At 46.2% G+C, this 21,694-nt stretch overlaps 1 protein-coding gene across 8 annotated transcripts in view; it reads right to left on the minus strand.

Annotated features, from left to right (window-relative positions):
- Positions 1-1,242: 1,242 nt before the first annotated feature.
- The window catches only part of LOC135378930 (caspase-7-like), a 271,342-nt gene continuing 250,890 nt past the window's right edge, over positions 1,243-21,694 (minus strand). For 6 of the 8 annotated variants that reach the window (XM_064612111.1, XM_064612110.1, XM_064612109.1 and 3 more), the window contains one exon: positions 6,557-7,110. In XM_064612111.1, coding sequence (XP_064468181.1) covers positions 6,595-7,110 — 516 coding nt within the window. In that variant the 3' untranslated portion in view covers positions 6,557-6,594. Of the gene's footprint in view, positions 1,794-6,556; positions 7,111-8,401; positions 8,487-21,694 lie in introns of those variants that run through there. The other 2 variants (XM_064612108.1, XM_064612114.1) reach the window with 2 other exon arrangements.

A 21,694-nucleotide genomic window follows, 5' to 3' on the forward strand; every position in this document is an offset into this window, starting at 1 on the left:
ACTTGTCCCGTTTACCAGAAAGCAATGCCTCGTTGTGGTTTACTCCCTGGGCGCTTACAGTCTGTTCAGAGTAATAGACCCTGGCAGATAGTTGCTTGTGATGTGATGGGACCATTTCCACGTAGTCCTAAATGATCAGTAACGACGAACAAATACTGGTTGCAGTATTTGTTCGTCGTTACTGATCATTTCACGAAATGGGTTAAGCTGTTTCCTCTCAGGACACTGACTTCCCAGGGAGTGTAGGAAAGACTACTCGACACTTTTTGCCGGTTCGGGTTTCCCACACAGCTGATCACCGGCAACGCAACCTACTTTACAAGTAAGGTGTTCCGAGATTCTTGCGCTATCTTAGGCATTCTGCACAAGAAGACTTCCCCGTATTCATGACTTGAAAACCCGAGACGAGGTAGGGACAAAAACAGACAAACACAAACACGGTCTCAACACAGTCATGTGTGTGTCTGTTTTTGTCCCTACCTCGTCTCGGGATTTCAAGTCATGGATCGTCACCACCAGCTCGCTTGCTACCTAACTTTCCTTTCGTTATCATTTCCCCGTATCACCCTCAGGCAAACATTACCGAACGTCGTAATCGGAACCTGAAAATGATGATCCCAGTCACCACCGTGACTGGGATCTTCGCCTGGCTGAGCTGGCGTTCGCTACACGGACGACGATCAGCAGATCTACAGGCTTGACCTCGACGTTCCTGAACTTGGGATGAGAGGCCCCTTTTGCAGTGGAAAATGCTCTGGGCCTCCACGGTGGTGCTACCCGGCCTCCTTACTCAAGGTTCGCTGAGGACCTCCGGTGTCGATTGGACGTTGCAGCTCGGACTACTCGGGAGAATCTGGACGTCACGGGGTTGGACCAGGCTCGCCAGTACAACCATGGATGTCGAAACCTCACCTACAGCGTCGGTGACCTCGTCCTTCGACGGACTCACCCGCTAAGTGATGTTCACGAGGCTTTGCAGCTTCACTCGCAGATAGGTGGGATGGCCCCATCGAGGTAAGTGCGTGATCCTCCGGTCTCACTTACAGGCTTCGTCGCTGCGACACCTCCGAAGAGACTGGGCCAGTTCACATCTCGAACCTCAAGTCTTACCACCTCCGACACCCGGACGGAGAGGAGCACGATTTCCAACCTGCCTCCCTCCAAGACATGGACCCGAATCCCGTTCCTGGACCTGCATCCAGCCGCTACGATTTGCGTCCCCGCAGGCGGCGCACGTAGCTGCCAGTAGCTCCATCGCTAAGCACAGTGTTTTTGATTTAGAGCTTTATTAGTGTGATTTCTGTTCCACAATTTTCCGTTATGTCTGTTTTAGGACGGCGCCTTCTCAAGCACCCACGGTTTGAGGCCACCTTCGTACAGTTTCTCTTTTCTCCTCTTCGCAGATGCATCGGCACCAGGCGTCCTCTCCTTCCCGTCGAACTTCGAAAGTCGCTCGGGCAGCCCGTTCTCCCGATCCCGCTCATGCGGAGGTCTACCTCGGGTCTCTGGACGCAGGGACCAGGCTGGTCGCTCTCCCCGTCCCCAATCTCATTCGGTGGCCACCTGGACAGTGGTGGCCAACGGCTTGCCTGTATCGTGGACCTCACGCTCACGTTGGAGCCGTCAGCCCCGGCCTCTTCGTGGATAAGACCCGTCCCAAGTCCCTGCCCCGTTCAGGGGTCTCACACTAGCCGACAGGCACCCTTCAGATCCTCTCCAGCCTTTGACCACTGAAGAGAAGCGGATCCTGTGCCCGACGTGCCAGGTCCCTGAGGTGCACCGGGCCGTCGTTTCTACATACAGATGAAGGAAGAACGGATAGAGAAATAGATTATTAATAATTATTATTGAGGAGGGGGTGCGTCGCGAGACAACCGAGGTCAAATACATTAATAAATGAACGTACGTATGGGGCAATAACGTGCTTTCCGCTACATCCTCGAGTTAGAATGTCATAACCATGATACAGACAGATTCACAACACGTTCTATTAAGCAGCAGCGACAGGTACCGACAATTAGCTGCTCGATGCAAAATAAATGAAAATTTCGCACTTCTACGCTGAGCTTTTTCCATAAGACTTGAACAGCGATTTGCCTTGGGCTACACTCCAGGAAAAAAAAGGTGTGAAAATAGTTACCATCTAGGCCAACATTGTGTGTCATAAGGGTCTAAAACGATGATAAAAGCAATTATTGACAGAATGGCGTAAATACAGGCTGGTGGATAAATTCCATGATAGGCAAGCCTGAGCGATGAGCAAGACACGTAAACAAGCAAAAACAGGAAGGCTCAAGCACCTTCGTGATTGTGTTTGTTTACGTGTCTTCCCCATCGCTCAGGCTTGCCTATCATGGAAAAGCAATTATCATACATCCAAATTGCAACAAGAAGGCATATGCCACTCCCCCTCGCTCGCCGAATCAAAAGCGGTAGCCCTATGATTCGTAAGTAGCAGGTAGAACTGTGCAACCTTTTAGGCATAACCTATGCGATAACCATTATCTCCTAAAATGTGTAACTGTTCCACCCTTTTTTCTGAGAGTGCAGTTGGTGAGGTGGTGTAGTCGCTTCAGACTGCAGTGCAAGATGATCAATATATCTGGACATTTTCACAGCTCTGAAACTCCTCTTACCCACATGGGACAAGCTAGAGGGACAATACCGTGTACATTGGACATGTGTACTTCTAAATTTTTATCTTTCTTGTCAGTTACTCATTATGTACATACAACGAGCATTAACCATCACGTGTTTGCTTCCACTTGCCAGAAAGGGAAAGCGTAAAAAAAAAAATGAAATGGGGTGGGCTCAGTCTGGCCGGAGGCGTAGTGTTTTACGTGAAAACGTCACAATCTGCGATTCCTTTACTACTTTGCGGGATCTTAGTGAAAGAAATGCAAGTGTTTATTTATTTATTCATTCCATTAGTCTTGTGATATATTATTTGAGAGTACGGACTCGCTATGAGCGCCGGCTGCCGAATTTGCCTCTATCTTCGTCGCTCTCTCAGCTCTCTCGATGGCTCGGTGCTGGACTCTGGGAAATTTGGGCTTTTTTTTGTTTGTTCCTCTCGAACCGTACTTTCTTCAGATTGCCGTTTCCCCCGGCTCTGATCATATTTTAGTTTTCTATTCGCCGTCATTCAGGCGAATTCTGGAGAATTTCAAATTTGCAAATTTACTAAATTTTGGTTGTTCTCGTTGAATCGGACATCGCTTAAGGTCCGGGTAGAACTTCTCAGGCGCTTTCGAAAGATACCTCTATCGACATCCTAGTTTTACGTGTTCGCGAGATAGAATGCCGGCAAGGTGCACGTACCCCTACATTTCCGTATCTCTCGCACGCAACCGCCAGAATGCGTTAGCAGCTGCAGTGACCTGTTAGCTAGAGCTTTACACGTGTAAGCTATGTGGATTTAGCCAGTTGATTGCTAATCACAGACTTATCGCGTCAGGAATCGTCATGAAGTACTGCATACGTTTCACCGTAAATTGTTGACCTGGCGACCAAACCGAAATTAGAAAAATTTTCACATCACAAAAGAAAAGAGAAAAGGTGGATGAGCTGATGAAGATAATTCTCGAACTTTCTCTTGTGTCGCCGTGACCTCCGCATGGATCGAACAGTTGGCATAATAGACACCTTTATCATCCTTATTTCCTAGCTCTTAGCAAAAGGCGTCAAGTCTTTCGTGGTAACTGGGACATTGTTCTGGCGCGGAAGACCCTTAAGGGCGTGTTACGGCTGTGGAGGTAATAAAGCCCCGGGCCGCATAATAGAGCCGCATTGTCCCCAGGAAAGTACTTTTTAACGGCCGCAATGGGAGCTACCTCTAACTACCAGGATGCGTCGCTAATCGTTGGCACATTTGGCTTCTTTTCGAGTTTAGCATGTCTGCTAGCGCGGTGTCCCACGGCAATTCCTCGCCAAGAGCCCGAAACCATGTCCCCTGAAGTACTGCGCGCACGGGGTACTTATTGAAGCATAGCGTCTCCTCTTCAGGCAGTCAGACGTCAAAATTATAATAACACTGTGAGGTGTCTCCATTAAGAACATGATCACAGATTATTCCTTGGCGAACGCGCTGCATCGAAAAGAAATGTTGGTCACCTCAGTGCTCCTTTAAAGGGATATCCTCAACTTCATAACCTATAACCGGTGACAACTCCGTAGTAACAAATGATGTGTTCAATACATTGCAATATCTAATTACTTAGTGCCTTTCTACGTGTATTGCATGATATTGGCTAGAAATGTGCCGTCCAAATGCCTGGCCAGGCCTTCAAGTTACTGGATGTAAACCTCTTGACATATTGTAAGGAAATTAGCTCCTAATGTTCAAGTGCTGTGTAGCAGCTCATTTGTTGCGGCTTAGCAACGGTGATTGATATTCGCTGTGGAACTCTAAGCGTGTCTCTTTCCATCTCTACTGCTCTGCGTCAACTACATAAGCGACTTCTGTGCAGTCTATGCACTTAAAAACAGAACTTCACCGCATAGCACGCTGTGTTCCAACCATCGCCACGAATGATTGGATTATCGCTTGTGATCCGATGAGAGATGGATGCGCATGCCTCTTTGTGGCAATTTTCATATATCCAAATTGCCACGCCCTGGTCTACTTTCCAATCAAAAGCGATAACGCTATCATTCGTGGAAATGGTCGGCGTACGGCGTGCTATGCGGTGAAGTACTGTTTTGTAGAGTGTGTCATCAGGGTTTACTTCCCAGATTTTCACAGGAGTGGTGTTCGTAGTCCAAACCAAATGCCTGCTCAGAAGTTGATTTAGATCAAATAAATTAAAGTCAATCGAGCAAATCAAACTTTCTCGATATTGTCATAACATTCGTGATTCTTTTACAAGGCTGGTTGTAAACAATTACCTACTAGGGTTCGAAGCCCGGCACACCGGGGTCCTGAAATCCCGGAATTTGAGCATAATTTGAGCATTTGGCAAGTCCAAACCGCGCGATTTCGAGATTATAAATTTCGGCTTTTTTGACAATAAATATTCCGTGGTACGAGTGGAAGAGAGAGAGAAGGGTTCCAATCGATGTTTTGTTTCAAGCGTCCCTTCCTCAAAAAAATATCGTTTGCGATCCGAAACGCACCAACCTAGTCGTCCACGACACTTTACAACGACATTAGCTGCTGACACATGTAAACTACGCAAGCTGTAGAGGAAAACAGCCCTCAAGTAGCACAAAAACCCCATGAAATCAGAAGGAGTTTTCTAATCCTAAAACAAGAAATATTACAGGATATCTGTTTTGTTCTCTTAATCCTCACGAATAAGTATAATATATTGAATTAATATCATAATAATATATAATAATAATAATAATAATAATAATAATAATAATAATAATAATATATTGAATGAAATATTATATTGATATTGAAATCTGGAGACAGAAAATGGAGACAGCCTTTTCAGAGAACTATAGACTCTGCTGCTTGAGACCAGAACACAACAGTCACTGTGGACGAATAAAAGGCAAGCGGAGCAAACCGCATTATTCCATGTATTCACACAAGTGGCATTCCCCAGAATACTCCAGCGAATGATGCGAAATACGTGATTCATTTTTGCGGCTGCGTAACTAGAATTGCTGTACATCATAAGTATGGATCTTCTCGTGCACTACTAACTGCGGGAAATATCCTGGACGCAGCCAGAAGGTATCGCGTAGCAGACGACAAAAAGAGACAGATTTCATTGCGACATTTCAGTTGACATGCAGGCACGGTGCGAGAGAGAGAGAGGGAGATACATGATGACGATGATATGGGGATGACTTCCGCTCATTGAGCAGAATGTTACCCCGTTGCTATTGGGGGAAAATGAGAGGGTGGTGATGAGGATGATGCTGACGGCGCTGACGGAGTCTTAGAGGGAGTCCATCAGGCCGGTACTTTCAAGGAATTCGATAAAGGGAAGGAAGACAGACATCTGCTTTTGTTTGTCGCGGCACGGTGCGAATACTCAATGTAATACGCAGGCTTGCCCCATTGAGCAGTTTTTTTTTTTTTTTTTTGCGCTCTTTTCCTTTCGAACCTTCCGTGGTGATGACAGAAGACGTGAACTATATCAATATTTGTGATAGCATGGTAATGCAAGTGGATACGGTCATTTACGGCATCTTGGGTATAGTTTCGAAAAAAATCCCGATCCCGTCCCGGGATTCCGGGATCCACATTTCGAAATTCCGAAATCCCGGGAATGTGAAACGGCTCGGGATTCCGAACGCTACTGCCTGCCTTTACATCAGTGGCCCATGTACCGTCATTGTGGATTACCCAATGAGAGAGACTTCGACAGAGAGTGAGACTTCGTGTTGTGTCTGTCCCTTCGTGTTCCCTAGTCTCGGGGTTTTTACATTATGCATCATCTTCACCAGCTCGCTTGCTTCCTAGCCATTTTTTCATTGTCATACCCAAATGTGTTCTGTTTATGCGTTTCTATATGTCTGCAACACTGGTGCAGCATAGACCACACGTGCGTTCTGCAACATTGGAAAACATTACAATAAAAGTGTCGTACTCAGCATATCATATAGCGGGTTTTTGACGCATTATCGTATAGTGTATTATTCAACTGGAGCGTGCAACTTCAATGACAAGCAAAGGGCATCGTCGATTACATAGTGGCGCTGTTGAAATGCTTCGAGCGGTATGAGGAAGAACCTAACACCAGGATTACGGCCACCCTGTGGTCTCACGTAGGAAGTACGGGTATGGGAGCCGAACACAGCAGGTACCGGGATGGTATAGTCTTCGTCATGAGGGTGGCAGAGGGTTATCGTGTACGGCGTATTGAATGGCCATTCCAGGTTATCTTCATTGCGACAGGGGCACAGGCGTAGCGCAGCCGCCAGATGCGGCTTTCCATCCTTGTCCCCGGCAGTAACCTCTAGCTCGAAGGTGTAACCTTTCAACATGAACGTCGTACTGGCTATTCTGTAATTTCCTCCGACTTCACCAAGTTTCACCAACTTTCTTATTCCTTTCGGCCTCCATTTGATTTCTGTATGTGACACAACCTCCAGGTTCCTATCCGCAATAGGGTTTTGGTTATCTTCAATACGCGGACTTGGTGGCCGCACCTGACAAAGATACAAAGAACGACGTTAGATGTGAAATGCAAATGCGAAAATGCAATATTCAAACGGATGAAGGTGGGAAATAATGAGCATGCATACAAAGGATGTACATATGAGGGACATAATAGAGGAAAACAGCAATTGGGGAAGAGGCGCAATATTTGAAACAAAACATGAGACAGTGGAATGGTGAGAAGCAAAGGTTACTAAATAATAATTGTGAAAGCAGTAAGAGCAAAGAAGCAGATGAAGGCACCAAAAGTTAAGGTAAATAATATGCATATCACTTTTAAATTCAGCGTATGAGGAAAAAAAATAGGATATAAGGACGAACATGTATTTTCCGAAATTTGGCAGCGTGTGAGTGGATCGTGTGGTCTGGTTTTCTGTACATAAAATGACGGAGGATTGTGAGGGGCACCACAAGACTAGCGGAAATTTATGCGGCCTAGCAAGAATGGGGAGCTAACAGTGCACACAGGTAAAGGAACGTGGAATCAGCAATTTGGCGCCACGATGTTAGGGGGAGGAGTCGAAAGTGTTTTCAGAGAGTCGGGTAGTCGAACGAATCAAAGACAGGGATACCCCGGAGCTAAAGTTAGGAAAAAAGTGAAGCGCACGTTTCTGAACAGCTTCGAGGCGATTTCTCACACTAAGGCACAAAGCGTTCCATGCAACAGATGCATACTCTAGTTGTGGTAAAACGAGCGCCTTTTAGAGTTTAACAAAAACCGTGGGAGTTCCAAAAACTTGACACGTGTCAGTTAAGTAACTCAGTCCCCGAAGAGCAGAACGACATACTGCGGCGACATGATCATGGGACGTCAGTATGGCTTCGGAGCTGCCTCGAAGATCACGGACACAACTAACTCGAGGTATTTCAGCACTTCACATGTAGCGGAAGAGTGGAAAGTTTGTCTTACACGTAAACGAAGCAATGTTAGTTTTTGCAACGTTGACCTCGATGTGGTTGTTAGTGCCTGGTGTTCAAACAACAGTTACCCAATGAAGGTTGCACAATTTTTTAGATCTAAAACTATTGAGATGCAAACTGTGTATATCTAAAGAACCTAAAAATGTGCGACAGGATGACATATGTTAAGGTTTTGCCGTATTCTGCTTAAAACCTGCAAAATATGTACAACATGCACAATGTGCAAATAGTCTACACACTTTTATTTAAAATATCTTGCTATCATCAGATGCTTTCAGTTCTCAGAGCGACCGGTCCAGGTCTGCCGTGTGCCCGACCACCTCGTCTTGACCTTTCCCCTTTTGTCTTTCTTTTTTCTGCCAATAAATCCCCCCACCCGCTCATTTCGTCTTGCGAGTCTGCTTGGCTCTCATTGCGTGCGTTAAAGGGTGTCTTCTCGGTCTACCTGAGAAGTGAAACACAAATTACAGTTCACCCTTGTAAGTAGAATGTGGTTTACTATCCCTCTGTCCTGCCGAAGAAAATATGTCGGGCACACTGGCAGATGTCTCAATACAAGACTCAGAGAACATGAGCATCAGAGCAAAATGCTGTCAGTGTTCACCTGGCTATCCACTGCAAGGTGTGCTGGTGTGCATTATCGTTTTCAGCAGACTGCTCATCTGGGTTCTTCCGAGAGTGCATTAACAGGTGTCAATGTTAATGGCATATGTGGGATAGCCTGGACGGGGGAGGAAGTGTGTATAAGGCAACGTTCTATTGCTCTCCTGGGAAAAGAGATTGAGTTCTTGAGAAGAGCTCTGATCTGCTGATGCGACCCGGTAAGAGATATGTAGGATTAGAAAAACGTTAACAACAACACCAATAGACATATAACTGATAGTGGTTCTTATCTAACATTGGCGTACAACAGGGATCTATATACTAGGTCCGCTTCTCTCTTTGCTGTATATCAGGGGTGCCGAAGGGGCGGCCCGCGTGGCCCCCGAGCAAAAAAATAAAAGAAATCATCTCTGGGCTTTATGAATGGTCGTGGCGTTGTACTGGGCGTTGTCTGGGCTCTGTACTCGTGCAGTTTATTTTGCTTTGGTTAGTCATAGAAAGCTGTTGCCATTTACCTGTGACAGCCGATGACACTCCAAATAAAGACGAACGTGGCCGGTTGGTACATGACAACAGCGAAGACGATGAAAGTAACAGACAGACAGGGAACGCCGAACTTTTAATCATAATTCACCTTTAATCGTATGATTATAGGTTGAAAGTACGACGTTCCCTGTCTGGGTCTGTGTGTTACTTTCGTCGTCCTCGCTGACGACTCTCTAAACCTGCCCCTGCGTGGCTTATTTTTACTCGATTGATATTCCTAGTACATTCCTACCAAAATTTCTTAGGAAACCCTACATAGCCCATTTGTTAATTTGTTGGATTCAATGGCACCAGAAAGGAACCGGTTCAGTCGCAGCAGAGCAAGCGTTTGGGCTGGTTGGTTCATATTGAAATAAAAACAATTAAAAAAACCCAGTTAGTCGCAGGCTTGGTGATCTCATGAGCGAAAAATTCTTCGATTTCAGGATACTTGAAACAGGAGTTTTTTGGTCGTCGTTTTCTGCAGCTGTGGACAACGTTCCCCATGACCACTTAGAAATGGAACTGATTGACCTGCAGTGCGACATACCGATTTCGAACAAATTCGCTGAAGTTGGTGCAGCTTTGTTTTATTCTTACGTTGGACGAAAGTATCCGAAGATACGTATGTTGTCGTGGAGAAGCCTGTCCGTGTTCGGTACAACAGACGTCTAATAATAATATTTCATGGCTCGAAACGTAGCAAGACAGCTGTGTCAACATAGGTCTGCGAGCAGGTGTTTCCCGCTGTGATGAACCTGAATAAGTCAAAGTTGCAATCACAGCTCACAAACGAACTAATCAACGCAGTCCTTCAGATTGCAACTAAGCAGTCACACTTCACACGATGCTGACGCAATAGTTAAAAGCAGGAAGTGCCAAGTTTCATCAGCACACATCAAATAAAAAGGACTGTTGACCATGTGATTCAGCAACTCAAATATATACGTCTCATGTCATGGTACGCCTGTGTTGCGTCATCTATATCAGGAACAGGCTACCCCAAACCCGTGGTATGCGGCCCGCGTACACGAATGAGTTCGGCACCCCTGCTGTATATTAACGACCTCCCTGAGCACATCGAATTTTCTGAAGTACTATTGTATGCAAATGACACTACTTTGATACGAACAGGTAAGGATATCGATGATCTATCGTTAAATTTAAATATAGACATTGGTAATCTCGTTCATTGGTGTCATACTAATAAATTACAGTTAAACGCCAATAAAACAGTGTCAATGATTTTTTTTTATTCTCATCAGCATAATGTTGTCACGCCGACTTCAGTATCCATTCTGAGAAGTTCATTACAATTTCGTCATGAAGTCAAATTTTTACGAGTCATATTTGACAGACCTCTTCGTTTTACATTGCACATTAAACATATTGTCCGCAGGATCTCATATGGCATACGTGTTCTTGTGAGAACCCGAAAGTTTTTCCCATTGTCTATCTTACTCAATTTATATAATGCCTTTGTACATTCCCACATATCTAACTGTGCTCTTGTCTGGGGCTAAACTTACAAAACACATCCTCGTGCTGCTCACATAACACAGAACCGTACTGTTACGATCTTGTTTGATGTGCCATTTTTCTCTCATGTCTCATATCATGACATTCATATCCTTAGAGCTCATGATATAATTTCTTACAGTGTACAGTGTAGACCTCATACATCGCATCTTAAACCTTAATCTCATCTTGTCAAAAATTAATTTTAGTCACCTCAGTTCGAACCAAAGCCCGAGGGCTTGTGCATGTGGCAGGTTGAACTTACCTTTGGTGAAAACAAACTATGGGAGGCTGTGATTTTTGTTTTGAGGAGCCTGTGAGTGGAAGCAATTGTCTCGAGGTATAATAAATTTACATTCGTCTTTTTTTTTATATAAATCGAGTGAGGCATGTGTTAATTCATAATGCAGTTTTATTTCTCTGATTGTTTGTTGTTATCTCTTGAATTCCATTTATCTGTCCTGATTTTGTTTATTTGTTTATTGTCTTATTGTATGGTATGCCTTGTAGCCTTACTTAGCTCCAAACTAGTGCTTTACTGACTAATTTTAAAAAAAATCACGAAGGATCCTTTAAACGGGATTGCCCTCTGGTCCCTTCAGTTCTATGATAATTGTGTGCATTGTCTGAAGGAATGGAATTAAAAAAGATTATTGATTTGATTGACTAATTGAATGAATATGGGACAATCCTGCGAGAATGCACTCTAAGAAAAAAAGGGAGTCGCGAGGCGTCAAATGCGCGCTTTACCCCCATTCGTCGTTTCTCCGACAATGACTCCCCCGTTCCTTCTCGCATTCCTTCGAGGGGAAGCTGTTGCGTGCGAGAAAGGAAGGAGAGTGCACCCGTGAAGCCGCCAACAGTGCCCTCAAAATGTGAGTCTGCGTGAAACGGCTGCTCGCATGCAATAAAACGCATAGGTGAAAAGTTTGATCTGCTAATGTGCGACGTACAAACAATGATCCCAATAAACCATAAAAAGCCCATGGACGTCCTCATCTGGTCCAGATATCCTCGTCCAATTTAAACATCAATAGGACACCCATAGGTGTTATGGTTGAGAGACTGGATAGCCCGACGTCGCACGAAGTTGTCGTGCCCACATTGTCAACATGGGAAGCGAGAAACGCCCCCCACCCCGGCGCTATCGCATAGATAGGAAACACATGTCTACTTCGAGGATCGGGCAAGAACAAAAGAGAAGAGCGCACGGCCTCCGTTTATTTTTATACTCTGTCTCAGCCGCTAGCAATAAGTGGCGCTACCTTCTGTACGCATTAACCACAATGCAGCGCTGCATGTAAGGAACACCATCAAGAATATAACAGTCCTCCCCCCTCAGACAACTACTTAATCGGAAACAAATGGATACAAACAACAGTTACAATATATTAACGAAACACATCCATACTAAGCGTCAGCAAACAATGCATCGGACGCACATCACTGCGGAGAGTACCTTTGCAGAGGCTTTACAGTTCTTTTGCTACGCCGCAGTGGGGTCTTGCTCTCAACCGTACTGTCCACGGTACCGTTACCTCCTGCGGGGCGATCTGACTGCTGGGCAAAAGTCTGACCCACATCCGCTGCTGTGGTTCCCTCGTTGACAGGTGTTTGAGAGAGACCGGCAAGGCTCTCTGATACAACAGCTGGCTGAGGCTCAACTCGTGATGGTACAACCTCTCCCATAGCAGGAACACTCGGCCTTAGATGGTCATTGTGTCGATGCCACGTGGAGCCATCTTCAACAGTGACAGCCGCTGAAGAATTGCTCAAGGTTCCGACAACACGAGCAGGAGCCCATGTTGCTCCCCAACGGAAATCCCTGTCAAACACGTCGTGACTAGCTCCAAAAGGTGGACCACGACGGCAACCCTCATCGGCGTGCAGCTTCTGCTTTAGTTGCTTGAAGTGTACTGAAGAATGAAGACTTGGCCGCAGCACATCCAATGGAGTCTTAAACATTCTACCAGTAAGCAATTCACAAGGTACCCTCCCTGTAACTTCATGTGGTGTTGTTCTATATTGAAACAGAAACCTGGCGATTTGAGTCTTGAAACACCCTGGTGCACTTTTCTTCAATTTGTTTTTGACAGTTTGCACTACACGCTCAGCAGCACCATTTGATGCTGGGTGATAGGGGGTACTAACATTCTACGAATCCCGTTACGTGTTAAAAAGTCTAAATACTGCGCACTAGCGAACGCAGGTCCATTGTCAGACACAATCAAATCCGGGAGTCCGTGCTGTGCAAAAACCAACCGTACGACATCAATTGTGGATTCTGCAGATGTAGATTTGACGGGGAACACCTCGACCCACTTTGAGTATGCATCAACAATGACTAAAAACGTATGACCCAAAAACGATCCACCAAAATCGACATGGAGCCTATGCCAAGGCCTTTGAGGGAACGGCCATGGTGTCTGCTGAGCAGGTCTTTGTGTCCTTTGCAGAGATTGACAAATAGAACAAGTCTTGACATTACTCATGATGTCATTGTCGATCCCTGGCCACCAAACATGGCTCCTGGCGATCTTCTTGCTCTTCTCAATGCCTGGATGTCCGGCATGCAGCATCTTGAGCACTCTGGACTGCAATGCCTTAGGAATAACTGCTCTTGCTCCCCACAGCACACAACCTTCATGAAGACTCAACCGAGCACTTCTTGCACTGTAGAGATACCCCTCAGGTCCCAGTGAAATAACTTCACCTCTTGAGAGAGCAAGGAAGACTTGACTAAGCACAGGATCATTCTTCGTAGCTCGAGCTACAATGGTTGGCGTCAGAAGGTCTGAATAGGCTTGCTCAAGCATGAAGACTTCAGCTGGAACAGTTGACTGTACCTGATAAGCAGGAAGTGGCAGTCTATTCAATGCGTCAGCATGAAGAAGATCCCTTCCAGGTTTATACAAAAGTTCGTACTGATATGCGGAAAGTTTGAGTGCCCACCTCACGAGCCGAGGAGATGCTTTAACTGGTACCGGCTTGTTGGCACCCAACAATCCCAAAACTGGCTTATGATCAGTATATGCTCTAAAGAACATTCCCCACAGGTACTGGTGAAAACGTTCTGTACCGAACACCAAGGCTAGCGCCTCCTTATCAAGCTGACTGTATCGTTGTTCTGCCTCAGACAAGCTTCGGGAGGCAAAAGCGATAGGACGCTCTCTGCCATCAGCTTCTTTTTGAGATATGACAGCCTCGGTACCATAAGGAGATGCGTCACAGCTAAGGTACAGCGGCTTGGCAGGATCAAAATGCTCAAGGATGGGCGCAGCTAACATGAGATGCTTGCTTTCGTTGAAGGCATCTTCTTGGGCTCTGCCCCACTCCCATCTTTTCCCAGCTGTGAGAAGCAGATACAATAGGCGAAGGCAAGATGACCAAGTTGGGCAAAAATCTTCTATAAAAGTTTATCAGGCCCAGATAACTTTGAAGCTCTTTAACATCACGCGGAGCTGGTGCCTTGGAAATGGCTTCCACCTTGCTGTTATCTGGAGACAGTCCCTCTTTCAGTCCCTATCAGTTCCTCTCACGTGTGAGCAGACGGTGACGTCTGCTCACCATCCATTTCGTTTCGTGGATTTCGAAGATGTTCGAGCCATGGTCGAACGCCTGAATGAAAGGTACGCAGACAAACGTATGATGCATGTCAGTGATCAGACGTTTAATACTGTCGCCTAACTGTGTGCATGGAGGTACGCCTTGTCCCGTATATACACGCGTCCCGTATTACATCGCTTTCTGCCGGTTATCAGTCATGATCTGGTAGATGATTATGCGTGGCGTTACTTGTTGCGTTTTGTTGCGCTATTTGAATGTGTCTGATGTTTAATACACTGGTGTGCATGAAAAGGAAAACAGCGTGCATCGCGTACGCCGGGCTCCTCGAATTTTGTCATTAGGCGCGTAACGATAGCATGTCTTACATAGCGTATTCAGCCAATTAACGTTGCCTGTGCTCGGGTTTACCATATCATTAACAGGTTCCTTTTCTTTTTGCTTTCATTCAGACGCCGACAGCTGTTCGTTGCCTTGCGACCCGCGAGCATATGGCCCCTGTCACCTGAAAATTCTACAGCTGTGCTGGGATGAAGCGGACAGCTTCTGCGACTCATCACGTGCTATGTATGTGTGTAATCATATCTACTTTGTCCAAACCTAATAGGTTCCCTTAAGGATTGTATAATATGATAGTCACGCTTTCTGTTGCTCGGCACTATTTATTCGTTGTTTATTCTGCAGTATTCTGTAATAATCGTGTAGATTTACTTGCATTTAAATGTTGCTTCTTGTTTATATGTTTACCGTGTCAATAAATTTGTACATGTGAATTCCTTCGTCTTCTGGATCTTCATTTTCTGCTTCTCGATAATATTAGCATTAGCAGATGGCCTGGCGAAGCGCTCGGAACAGGGGGGGGGGGGGGATGGAGAGAGAATTCGAGTGAGAGGGTGTGGAAAGGGCACGCGGCGCACATGCGCAGTTCGATCAGCCAGCGCGCGCTTTTTGGCGCCGTTTTCCGGCTACTTTGTCGTCATTCGTTACGGATGATCAGGTGGTCAAGGGGGGCGGTGGTTTTAGTGGCGAAACTGTGGAAGCTACAGCTGCACTCCTCTGGCTCTAACGGACGTTTGTCATCGCGGCGAGTGGTACGCATGATCTCGAGCGTATTATTGTTCCGCTAAGTCTTAGAGGGTTTGTACTGTCGTTCCCAGTTTATGCTGTCGTTCTAGCAACCCGTCTGAGAAAGAGCCCGTAAGGGGAAATGTTTCTGTCAACCCACAGCAGACCAGTCAGGCTCGTTTGAAATGTCAAGCGACGACGCGGCCCTGTATCTGAAGCCACAATCGCTCTTCGCCATCACGATTTTCGCCGCGCAAGGTGTGTAATCAATATAACTGTGAAATAATATGTTCGGCTGTGCCATACATTGTCATTGTAGATTTCACTCCATTTACAGGCAATCTGACCAAAGACAGGGAGATAGAACGCAAGATGAAACTGTGAACGACTTTGTGCAGACGGTGTGTATATGTCTTGACATCTACTGCACATGGCTATTCTGGCATCGTGTTTTCTGAAAAGATATTTCTTGCAGATTAGGCGTGTATGGCGCAACGTGCACCAGGAAGAAAGACGCAAGTGTTGTGTTCAATGTGGCGGAGACTCATATGCACGTTATTATAAGATTTGCAAATGCTTTCAGAAAGACAAGTTGGACCGGAAGTGAGAATCTATGTGCTTTTTTTTTTCATTGTTGTTCATCGTCCGATCATTGCGAATTTTGTGCCTGCGTGAGACGAATGCTCAGGTGTGTTGATGATGAGTGGGGATGCTTTCAGAGGTACGTACTCGTGAGTGGTGAATAAAGTGATTTCTTGCTGCTATATCTACTGTTTCGCGTGGGTTTTTGCGGGTTCTCATCTCCCCCAGACATGAGGTGCTTACTTCGCAGAACATTTCAGAAAACATGTAGACAGCGACGGGGAGGGGCGGTGAATAGCTTGCCGTTGCTGGCCACACAGCAGCATTTTCAAAATTGCCATAACCAGCATCAATGCAACTATTGTGCACCATGAGCATTAAGGCAGCTCTCATGTTAGCATCAGCGTCAGAGAGGCTCTAGTGTTAACATGAGCCTGAACAGCTCTGTTAATATTAGTATCAGAGCAGCTCCACGTGTTAACATGAGCATTAAGACCCCCCATCAAGAGAGTGTTCCCAATCACATCAAACCTGATATCACTTGTCAATAGGGAACACACCCATAAACGTGTGTTACCACGGCAGTGTCTCTGCTACTCTGGTTACATGCTATGTAGCACAATGTGGCTTAACCTTGTTCTCTACACGACCTGCATATTTTTGTCTCCAATCTGCTAAAAATGCTTATAAACCCAGCATATGTATAAGCTCCTCGCTGCTGTGGTACTATTGTAGTTTCCTATCTTACTTTTGATTCATTCTAGTCGAGAGAATTTTTTTGAAAAGCTGCCTTACTGTACTCAGTCAGTGCACCAATAAACGTTGAAGCTGAACCACATATTTGCATCATGGTATTGCTCAAAGTATATACACCTAGCATAACATAAGAAACGTCCCAACAAGGTACCAGATCATGTCTCTGAAAGACATCCCAGTGACATGATATGGATGCTTGTTTTAACATCCATGGGATGTCCACTCTGACATCATCGGGAGGATTGTGGACGTCCACAGGTAGTCCACATATCCTGGTAAGAATGTCTTGCAGTCAACCAGGGGACATTTATGGTTTACTGGGATTGTGCACCGCTTTGATAATTAAAAAGTAAAACGGAACACACACACGCATAATGCGCTTCCCAACTCATATTCGAGGCTCCGGGATTTGCCGCTCCACATTTTCGGTCCCGTCAACGGATTTGAAACTCGCGAGGGTGCTTGCACATGGTCTTGCTAGTTTTGTAGCTTTTCGTTCATAATTTTCGCTGGACGTTTGCGTGGGCATAGCACGAGTGCCACTCTGTTTGTGAAATACAAGTCGCTGACGAAGCAAAATCACAGTGGGAAGCGATCACCGTGCAGATAACGTGAAGGAGGCATTACGGGACTGAAGCTTTCGATACCGTAACGGACAAACAGCTGATGCAGGTAAATGGATCTCTGATTTCGTTGTATTGCATGCGTCTTCTGCGCTTCTTTGCACAATGAATACAGGGACAGTTGTGCTGTGTGAGGAACAGTGTGTGTCCAAGGGTATACGCTTGATGCTTGATGTGCTTTCGGAATACTTTGTCGTTGAAGATACTTGATAACGTGCTGTGTGACGTTCGCCACCAGCACAAAAGTGCACATGCACGTCGGTCGTACAGGGTCGGCCACACTTAAAAGTATCGTGGGAGCGCATGACCTGCAAGTACGCCAGCGCCACGTAACGGATGCTCCTGGGTTTGAGACCTCGCGCCTAGCGAATGTCCGCCACCTCCCGGTTGGGTCCGTCATTGCTCTCGTAACACTGGCGGGCGGGGAGACCCAGCGAGGGGAGATCCACCTGCTGTTGCTATTCAATCTCTGCTGGCGATGTTTTGATCAGTGCGTGGCGCGGCGTAATATTTTACTTTTACTTCTCGATTCCGATAAGACAGATATTACGTCGAGCCACGCACTGATCGAAACATCGATAGAATATCAACAGCAGGTGGGTCAGCCCGCTACGAGAGCAATGACGGACCCAACCGAGAGGTGGCGGACGTTCGTCAGGCGCGTGGTCTCAAACCCAGGAGCATCCGTTGCGCGGCACTGGCATACTTGCAGGTCATGCGCTCCCGCGATACTTTTAAGTGTGGCCGACCCTGTACAAACGCACCGGCTTAGAATATCTTGAAACAGTGTCGCCTCTGCCTGCATGTTGCTGTGTCATTGAACATACAAATCATTTGTTTTTTCTTCCCCCCGTTTTTCGAATGTGCTTGTCTGCCTGTACAAAAAAGTAGAGAACTCCGACTTAACATAACAAAATAACAAGTTTTACTCAGACGTTTCGTCCGTCATGCGACGGACATCATCAGTGCCAAACTGAATGAGAGATTATACAACCGGTCGCTATTTAAGGAGATGGGAGTATTGTTCGGGAAGGGGGCCACGGTTTATGTTACAGACCGAGTGGTCACCACGTATGTGCCAAGACTCTAGAAGCTTCCTGGGTCCCCATCTTTGTTCGCGAGCCAAGGTCACCGCGTTGTCGAAGTCGAAACAATGTCACGTGTCCCAACAATGCTCTGTAAGCTCCGTCTTGAACCGTGTGGCGTTGGTCGCGCTCTTTATCTCCTCTCTATGTTTTTTGAAACGAGTATTCCGTTTTCTGCCCTGTCTCGCCAATGTAGCATGTGTCACAGTCTTGGCAGTGTACTTTGTAGACTGCTCCAGATTGGTCTTCCGGGGGGACGGGGTCCTTCGGTTTCAATATGACACTTCGAAGTTTAACATGCAGTTTGAACGTAGTCCTGGTATCCAACGGCAGTAAAGCCCGGCGGATAGATTCAGCAACGCCTTTGACATAGGGGATGACAACGCGTGTCTGGCGGGTGCGGTTCCCGTCGCGCGCATATCATCGTCATCATGTATTTCTCTCTCTCCCGTCGCGCGCAAGTAAAACTTGTTATTTTGTTATGTTAAGTCGGAGTTCTCTACTTTTTTGTCCAGTAATGTCATCTCCCGGCTTTTGGAGTATTTTTGCGTCTGCCTGTGGCCAGCCTTTCCATTATTCAGGTGAGAGGCAGAGTGGTTGGAGAATTTGCGCAGTTCAACGCTGGACGGAATTTTCACATCATGTCTGATTTTTGCATAATACAGTTGCTAGAATAGGAAAATATTATTGTGAAGATTGAGTGATTCATCATGTTGACTGCTTCGCGCCCAGAATGCAAGACTTGGGAGTTATGTGCCACTACAAGCTCGATCAGAGTATCTCAACGTATAGAATATCTCTCCAATATTGAATACCTGTCGAGAAAATGCAGGCAAGCTTCCCCCTCGACTTCACAGGATGTGTGTACTTCACTCTGGTGTATTTCATGGAAGTGACACATGACAGTACTCTTTTACTACTACTTGGAATGGCGCCTGCATCCCTGCAGCTCCCATACATCTCTTCCCGTATCCCTGCACCTCTTTTTCCTGAGGTGGTTGGATCCTCTGATGTTCCCCACACGGTTAGCATTTTGTGTTTGTATTATTGTATTTGTCCTTTGCATAATTTGGTGTCACACCCTCATGGCAGTGGATACAGCTGCGCGATTCCACGCGAAACGATCCAACGGACCTGCTTGGCCCTCACAAAACCATCACGGAATTTTACGAATATTTTTTGGCAGTTCCTAATAGTGCGATTCGACACACCACGAAACGTTTCTTCCCAGATCTCAATGTGGCGGGTGCTAGACACACGCGAAGGTCGCAGCGTTGGCGAAAACCGTGCTTCGCGTGAACGGTAGCCGCGGCTCATAGAAAGCAGCTAGAAGTGTGCGGTGTGCGGTGCTGGTGTACACAGGCCTGAAGTTTCGCAATTTTCCTCCTATTTCGCGATTTTATTGTTTTTTTAAAATCAAATCACTAAATTTTGATGAATTTTTTTTGTTCAAAGGTCTCTTGGAATACTTCTACGGGAAAAATCGCAAGACACGTAACGTTCGTATTTATTGCCGGAAAAATAGGGAAAGTATGCGCTTTTTGCAAAATTCGCTACAATCAAGCGTAAAATACGCAGTGAAGAGGTCAGAAGAGTTTTGTGGAACCAATGCAGTTTTCTAGATCCAGCTTTCTTGTACAATATATACAAATATATCGAGTGTGTTCTTCTGGATACAAGAGAAAACTTTAGTTAGAGTCACTTTGCAGCAGGTACACTGCAGGTGCAGCACCGGTAAAGGCTTATCCAGCGTTTTCTAACGCGTACAGTGTCTGTCCAACTATTCCTTGAGGACACGAAATCGCTTCGTGCCGTAGCCAAAAGATGTCTGTGCGGCCAACACTTCGAACCCGCTCACCGCTATAAAGCTGTGGTACGTCCTTGTTCCGGGTACATCGATAGCTCGGCTGCAACGCTGCGCTAGCTCCTCTTGCTCAGCAGTGATGGCTACTTTTTGTACCCAGCCAGTTTCTCCCACGTAGCATGCACTGCATTGTTCCCATTCCAACCTGTATGCTCGACACGTTCTGTGCGGTGATTCACTGCCGGTGGTGTTGATATCTATTGATATCTGTGGCTTTGATACATATAACCATGGTTAGAATATGAACAATGCAGTGCCTGCCACTTGGGAGAAACTGGACGAAGGAAAGCCACAAGAGTGAAAGAACATCAGCAACAGATATCAAAACCACCGGCAGTGAATCACCGCACAGAACTTGTCGAGCACGTGCTAAAAACAGGCCATTCTTTTCATTTTCACAATGCAAAGACCGTGCCACGCGAGCATAGATGGGGGAGTAAGAATTTTTGGAATCTTGGCACATTCACCGTGATGATAATGCATGTAACAGTCACAAAGGGCCACCACCTGGTTGCTACAAGGTCATGACTAAGCTATAAGTAGAACTCGGATGGCGTACCGTTCTTGTTTCATTCTGATGATGGTGCCCGAATAGGCATCGACACGCATTGCATATTACATTTTATTTCATTTAAAGGGACTATCGCATCCGGAGACTTGGGTAGGTAATGGTTATGAGAGTGCTTCCCAGGCAGAAATCAGGACTGGTTCCCGAATGGTCCCCAAGTGGTTCCATTTGCCGTTGAATGGTCCTAGATGGGTCCCCAAGTGGTATTAATGGTCCCACTCTGGCTTTAAGCGGGTTCCATTCTGGTCCCAGATGGATCCCCAAGTGGCGTTAGTGGTCCCATTCTGGCTTTTAGCGGGTTCCATTCTGGACCCAGATGGGTCCCAAAGTGGCGCAGTGTTCCCACTCTGGCTTTAAGCGGGTTCCATTCTGGGCTCAGATGGTTCCAGCTGGAGACTCACAGGTACCATTTTGTTCCCAGAATGGTCACTTGAGATTCCAAGTTGGGCAGCTCCACAGCTTCCCCCTTTGAGATTTCATCTTATCCACACTTGCCATATATCCTTCTGGTTTTGTTTGATCTATTACTCTGATCTATTTTAGCACATGCATGATCTCTTTTTATTGCTGTTTATCCAGGTGCGCGCGTGTGCGATCAAATATATGCTGTATCCCTGTAACTCCAATAACCGTCTGGGACCATTACCAGAGTGGGGCCAGAGAGGGACCGGTTCGTTAAACCATTTTGAAATGGTCCCATTCCAGATTTCTGCCTGGGTTGGCATCATGCGACAATCGATTTCACCGATTTTTACTGCTGGGAAATGTTTGAGTTTCAAATAAGCGAGCTTTTTCGATCAGCAGAACCTCTGATGACATCATTCTGACGTTAGAGCCAAGAGGACCAATGCGAGCGCGGCGCGGCGCGCCGCCGGCGCCGTTCCCCTATTTTCTCTCGGA

This window comes from Ornithodoros turicata, chromosome 1, assembly GCF_037126465.1.
Source record: "Ornithodoros turicata isolate Travis chromosome 1, ASM3712646v1, whole genome shotgun sequence".
Taxonomy (NCBI): domain Eukaryota; kingdom Metazoa; phylum Arthropoda; class Arachnida; order Ixodida; family Argasidae; genus Ornithodoros; species Ornithodoros turicata.